Source organism: Cebus imitator, unplaced genomic scaffold, assembly GCF_001604975.1.
Source record: "Cebus imitator isolate Cc_AM_T3 unplaced genomic scaffold, Cebus_imitator-1.0 Scaffold380, whole genome shotgun sequence".
NCBI lineage: Eukaryota > Metazoa > Chordata > Mammalia > Primates > Cebidae > Cebus > Cebus imitator.
The window spans coordinates 1,778,344-1,785,590 of NW_016107695.1; the positions used below are offsets into that span (position 1 = coordinate 1,778,344).

The window sequence follows — 7,247 nt, forward strand, 5'->3', positions numbered from 1 at the left end:
GGAAGGCCCTTCTGTGCACACAGCTGTGCTCAGGTTCTCGTCCAAGGCTGAGAAGCTCTGTCCCCCACTGGGACTTCTGCAGCACTGACCATGCTGTCTGATGTGTCTGTCTCATTTCCCTGCCACACCATGAGCTCCCACAGGCAAGGACGGCTCTGAGTAGAAACAGTGCAAAATATAACACCTGAGTTCTAATTTCTCACTTCTAAATCAGTGAACTTTGTCCCTTCTGTGCACACAGCTGTGCCCAGGTTCTCGTCCAAGGCTGAGAAGCTCTGTCCCCCACTGGGACTTCTGCAGCACTGACCATGCTGTCTGATGTGTCTGTCTCATTTCCCTGCCACACCATGCGCTCCCACAGGCAAGGACGGCTCTGAGTAGAAAGAGTGCAAAATATAACACCTGAGTTCTAATTTCTCACTTCTAAATCAGTGAACTTTGTCTTAAAAATTGCAAGGTCTTATATTACTAACATTTTGTTAATCAAACATCAGAGAACAAAGAATCCTTTTTCTTATTAAGTATTCGATTCTATCCCCCTTTTTCCTCAAATGTAATCACAAAACCGTTAAAGAAAAAAATAAAAGGTCGACAATGCTGTTCCATAGAAAATATTAATCGTGTCTTAGAACTCAGTTTTCACTCCTTGAGAGGTGAGAAAAATGTGTGGAATCTTCTATTTCTAACCTGAATTGCAATACTGGAATGATTACTATCTGTGTGCATATGTGGCTTTTCTTCATAATTTGGCCACTGGTTCTGAGGAGGAGCCATCCGATCCTGGGATTTGGAAGCTGGGAAGGTAAAATACTCTCTGGTGTACGTCTGAGTGGGGATGGGGTAGGCTTCAGGTCTAGGCGGAGGACTCTGCTCCTGTAAAATGTGAAGAACAAACAAAAGCGAGCTTTTTACAACCATACAGGCTAACTTGATTTTCAATGATCTGTTTTAAAATTTGAAAAACAGTAAATATGTTAAGTACTGCATTAAAAAGTATTTGATCCATACTGAGAACAATAACATTTCATTTTGCCCAGGCTTAATTTAAAACTGGTTTACCTAATATATTAAAAATCAAAAGATAAAACACTGCAGATTTAGCAATTATGATCAATGCTAACTCAGAGTAAAAACTGTACTAGATAACTGAGCTGTTCCAAGGGAAACCTAAGTATGGAAGTGCAGTAAAAGCCTTTTGCCCATCAATCAATCAGACCTCGGTGCAGAGGTTTCCAGTAGAGACAGATGTTATCTTCGCTGCTGTTCCAGAGGCATATGCACCTTTCCCTCCAGGACTAGGAGGCTGATCTGTTCAAGTCAGGAGGGGGGAAAAAAAGCTTAATATTACATAAACAAACTACATATAACATAAAATCTCCCTAAAGGCCTCATTGACTTTCATACTGCTAGTGAAGTGTCTTGCATAGAAACAAACAAAAAAAAAATTCAAGGCAGATGAGAAATCAGGTTTTGGCATATCCACATCTACCTATAAATCATCAGAGCCCAGAGCTACAAAACAACCCTCTGTAACTCTGCATACCAGGCCAGGGACTGGTAAACATTTTTGGTAACAGGCCAGAAAGTAAATACTTTAGGCTTTGTGAGCCTTTGTCTCCTGCTGCATATCCTTCTATTATTTCTTCTGCTCTTTGTTAACCCTTTAAAAATGTAAAAAATATTTTAGTTCCTGTTGGTAATTTGCCAACCCCAAACAGATATGTTATTAATGCATTTGCTTACCGCATTAACTGAATAAAGTGTTTCCATCTTAGTTTTTGTTAGAGAAATGTTACTTATGATATCCCTTATGAAAACCATATCCTAGTTAGCCAATGCTTGCAGAGAATAATTTTAATTTAATAATTAACAAACCACAAACTGCCTCCTCTCGCTTCAGACTGTGACCGTGAGTGTACTTAGGAGCAAGAAAGTGTCACTCTTACTTGCTACGTTGGGGCTGGAACGGTGATCAGCTCTATTTTTCATCAGTCTATCATCACCAGGCAATTTCTTTGGTTCACTATATTCTGCCCAAGGCAGCTGAGGACTCTCAGGAGACCCATTTTGAGCTGAATTATTATAGAGCTCAAAGCCTTCACTCTTTGGTCGGGGTTTACCTGAGCCACGACGATCTGAAACTGGAATCAAAGTATATTCAGTATCTCTTAAGATTTTATTTTCCACATCCTGATTATCATTAAATTTCCGTAAGAATGGTTCTTAGCATAAGAAATAAGGTGATTTTCCCTATAAAGTTCAGTTCTTTCTACAGAATCATAAAACAGCTCTTAAATAGATAACTGAGAATAAAGAAAATATTTTTACTTAATTGGTAGTGATGAGAAGATGAACACTTTCAAAGCTTATTTTCTCATTTCACTGTTGTAAGTAACAAATGTAAACATTTTTTAAAGTACATTTTTTAAAAAAGTTAAAAATAAACATGCTTCTCTGACTTCTTAGAAAAACATCTGAGCTCTTAAGCCCCCCGTGTGGTTGTCCTGAGCAGCCATCACGTGGCGTGAGCCTTCTGCTCCTGGCTGGCGCTGTCAGTTCTCCACCCTTTTGCTTGCCTACCCTGGTTTATCATCTACTGTTCACAGCTTCCCTCTGTGATTTCTAACTCGTATTCTAGTTTGGTTCTTTTAAATGACGGTAAACTAAGAAATCAGACAACCAAGATGTTAAATTCTATGTAAAACACATGCTGAGCAAGGGAGACAACATCACACTAGGTTTCGTTGAGATGCCCCTTGTGTGCTGTGTGTCTGCTTCAGTAAGCAGCAGGCCAGGTTTTCTGACACCTTGGTTTTAGCTGTGATTTGTTATATAAGGTACCAGCTTGAGGTTCTGGGCTGTGAAGTTTCTAGAATCCTACCTTATGGAGGAGAAGGCCATAAAGGCCATATTAAGAAGCCTATGTATACATTTAACAAGGTGCATTAAGGCTGATCTGGAAGGCATATAATGATTTAAGAGAAAATATGAATCATAATGGTTTTCTCCTATTGTGTCTGAACTAATTATTTTTAAAGCCCCAAACTTATACTGATTTTACTCTGAGATTCTTTTTGATGTAGCTATAAAACCGCAGTTCCCAAAAATAAGCTATTTAAATAACTAAGATTTTTAAGTGAATTACCATCATGCACCAAATAAGCCCATTTTGGTCAATGAACCACACCCATGACAGTGGTCTCCTAAGATTATAACAGAGCTGAAAAATCCCTATCTCCTAATGATGTCTTAGCCAGTGTAAAGCTGTAGTACAATGCGTTCCTTGTGTTTGTGGTTACGCCAGACTGCCCTGCCAGCTGTATACAAGTATAGCTCATACAGTTATATACAGTATATAACACTTGATAATGTAATAATGTAATGTAATGGGTTACAATTTATCTATTTTACTATACTATACTTTTTGTTGTCATTTTAGAGTGTACTCTCTTTACTTATAGAAAAAGTTAATGGTGAAGCAGACACAGGCAGGTCTGTCAGGAGGCCTTCCAGAAAAAGGCATTGCCATCACAGGAGGTGATGGCTCCACGGCATGTCACTGCCCTGAAGACCTTCCTGTGGGACTAGATGTGGAGGTGGAAGACAGTGACACTGATGATCCTGACCCTGTGCAGGCCTAAGCTAATGTGTGTGCTTATGTATGAGATATTAACCAAAAAGATAAATTTTAAAAAACCAGAAAATCACTTATAGAGTAAGGATATAAAGAAAATATTTCTGTACAGCTGTATAACATGTTTGTGTTTTAAGCTAAGTGTTACCACAAAAGAGTCAGAAGTGTTTTTAAAATTTAAAATTTTACATAGTAAAAAAAGTTACAGCAAGCTGTTAATTTATTATTAAAAGAAATTTTTTTTTCTTAAATTTGAAGTGTGCAGTGTTTATAAAGTCTACAGTAGTTATGGTCACGTCCTGGGCATTCACATTCACTCACCACTCACTCGCGGACTCTCCCAGGGCAACTTCCAGTCCTACAAGCCCCATGCAGGGTAAGTGGCCTTCTACAGGTGTAGCACTGTTACTCTTTCACTGTTTTTTTTTTTTAACTGTAGTTTTTCTATGTTTAAATATGTTACCGCTGAATCATAGTTGCCTGCAGTATTTAGTACAGTGACATGCTGTACAGGTCTGCAGCCTAGGAGGAACAGGCTACACATTTAAGCCTGTGTGAGTACAGTGTGAGGTGCACACAGTGATGAGATAAACTAAGAATGAGTTTGTCAGAATGGATCACCTTGCCAGGCGATGCATGACTGTGTACCTAACGCGATCATCATGCCCTATCTCAGCATATGCAGGACTAACGGAACTACTCAGATACAAATAAATGCATATTTCTTCAGTGAAGAACTGAATGTACTCTTTCAACACTTGAAATCCTGAGTTTGCCTATCAAAACTGAAAACTGTTCATTCTCTAGTTTTTCCCAGTTCATCCTTAACGTGTCACATTCACTCTCTTCTGAGCATCCACCATGTGCTGGGCCTACAAAAGCTCACCAGCAGTCAACCAGCCCTGTGAGGGTGAAGCTGAATAGCTCCTGATGACAGGGAGGAGACCTGGTGACTCACAGTGTGGGCTCCAAAGTCAGAGAGCCCACATGGGAATCCCGGACACTGAGCTTAAGCGCTCTCATCCTCAATTTCCTTATCTTTAAAAGTGGGGCAACAGTAACACCAGTACCTCCTCCATGGAGTTTTGTGACTATGCAAAGAGGCCATGGCTGTAAAACACAGAGTTGTGGCCACTGTTTCCCTACTGGTCCTTACTTCTCTGCATCATGGGGGATGGCTGATTGAGGAGGGTGGCCAGACCGTGGTAGATGGCACCCTGCTTTGCTACTTCCAGTGTCACCACAGAGCTTGTTCTTGTCATGAGTTCTGCTGCCCTAGAAGAAGATTACACATGTAAGAAAAACGAAATACAGTGCCTGCTCTGTCATGAATAACTGTGATCACAGCAACTGAAAATCATGCTGCACAGCCTCATCTATTATTTTGGGTAATGGTTCTGACTTTCAGACAGCTTACTCACTACGCATTTTCCTCCTCTGAAAACTTGACTATGAACATAGGCAAACACATCTCCTGTTACCATATTAAGAACAGTAAGTTAATATTCAGAAATTTAAAGAAGTGTCAAGAGTATGTTTCTTTCAAGTTTCAAAGAAACTGTACTAGACTAAAATATGTATTTATAATTTGGTAACAATTGAAATGTCACGTACACTAACAAAGGTAAAGAGTAATATGAGCATAACGTTTTAGCATAGTTTTCATCTTCCAATTTCAAAACTTAATGCAAAAATCACCTAAAAATGCTAATACTAAGCTTCAAAAAAATAAATCAATGATACCTTTCCTGAGAGAGCCCAACCAGACTTCGTCCATCCACACTGAGGAGCTGATCACCTGCAGCTAGACGTCCATCCTAGGCACATCCACAGGTGCATGATTAGGGGGTGGAGAGCAAAGGGAGAAGGGAGGAAGAAAAGGTAATGATGAGTACATATCCTATTTGTTCTTCCAACAAACACTGTATAGTGTTACATAACTAAAAGTAGCAGCAGGATCTCTCACATCATTTGCTGAATATGGCACACTGAAAACATACTTCCTTCAAAATGATACTGACCACATCCGCAGCACCTCCTTTCACAACCGACTTCACATAGATTCCTAGTTTATCTTGACCAGCACCCTATGCAAAAACAAGGCGAACATACTGCATTGAAAATACACTGTAAGAAATGCATGATGCAGGAAAATAAAACAAAAATAAAGCCACCCATCATGTACACAGATAACTGCAACAACGCCCTGCTCCTCATTTTTACATGAAAAATCAGTTATTCATGCATCAGCTTATGATGAGACTAAAATAGAGGCTTGGAAATCTGAGGTTAATTTAAGAATCGTTCTTAACAGCTACAAGTGTAAGTGAACTAAAAGCTACTTGCATGATATATACTCTTAATCATTTTAATACAAAAAGCAACTTAGTACAGTATGTTTACATTTCACCGTTTACCTGTATCCTCCCCCTTATACCCTTGTTCTGTTCATACATAGGGTTTAAGATTTTAAATGATAAAAAAATTTCTTGTGGCAAACAATAAGAGAAACTTAGAGAAAATAATACAGAAAATAATCTGTATTATAACTCATGTACTGTAACAGTAAATAAATATTAAAGCAACAAAACCCAATTCACATATAAGTGATGTATTATGAAAGAATAAAAAACTTCTGCTAGATAAATTTAAGTACTATATACAATTATTTTCAGAATCACCAATATTCCACTTGGATATCACAACTATACTAACCCTAACCCTGTAACAATCAAAATTTTGGACAATTTATTGCAAATTTCAAAGAAAACAATCCTATGCATGAAATCTTAGATATTATGGATAGTACTATACAACTGAGCATAATTCCTTAGGTCACAACAATTGAAGGTAAATACAAATCCATTTCAACCATTACAAGGCATTGCATGCTAAGAGTAAAAATACGGCACAGAAAGGTGCAAAGCTGTGATTCAACAAATGACTTAATGAAAACAGATTTTCTATAACACCCTAGAGCTATGTAATTTTCACTTGGAAACCACTCACATTTATCTCATTCAGTTAACAAGTTAAGTTTATAGAAGACAGCCTGACTGGCCAGCACTGCTGATCCTGACTCCCTTCCTCCCCTCAAGGAAAAACAAAACAAAACAAAATACCTGTAGCAGGTCAAATTTTGTAACCATAAAACCTACCATTACATACCTCATTTTTAAAACAGTATAATATTTCTTAATTTAACAAAGCAACTCCATTTTGGAAAGCAGTATACTTCAATGTGGTTACATTATCTGGGAACTAAGTTTATAAAAGTTCTACAGAACGCAAAATCAAGTATTCTTTGCAGCTCTGATCTGAATTTTCCATCTGTTCACTTCAACAATGCTCTGTGTCTGTCCAAGCATCTCTCCCGTGGATGCCTTCCACTCTAGCCCCTATACCCCCATCTGTTTGTCCACACGTTTCCCCTGTGGATGCCTTCCACCCGTACCCCGACATCCTTCTGTCCACGCATCTCTCCTGTGGATGCCTTCCACTCTAACCCCTACACCCTGTCTGTGTCTGTCCACGCATCTCTCCCGTGGATGCCTTCCACTCTAACCCCCACACCCTGTCTGTGTCTGTCCACGCATCTCTCCCGTGGATGCCT

The 7,247-nt window shown here is 39.0% G+C and overlaps 1 protein-coding gene across 23 annotated transcripts in view; it reads right to left on the bottom strand.

Annotated features, from left to right (window-relative positions):
- Positions 1–7,247, bottom strand: part of AFDN (afadin, adherens junction formation factor) — a 103,730-nt gene that overhangs the window by 23,952 nt on the left and 72,531 nt on the right. For all 23 annotated transcript variants that reach the window (XM_037731081.1, XM_037731075.1, XM_037731073.1 and 20 more), the window contains 6 exons: positions 5,656–5,721; positions 5,378–5,451; positions 4,791–4,909; positions 1,947–2,141; positions 1,217–1,308; positions 688–873 (listed from right to left, as the gene is read on the bottom strand). In XM_037731081.1, coding sequence (XP_037587009.1) covers positions 688–873; positions 1,217–1,308; positions 1,947–2,141; positions 4,791–4,909; positions 5,378–5,451; positions 5,656–5,721 — 732 coding nt within the window. The remainder of the gene's footprint in view (positions 1–687; positions 874–1,216; positions 1,309–1,946; positions 2,142–4,790; positions 4,910–5,377; positions 5,452–5,655; positions 5,722–7,247) is intronic.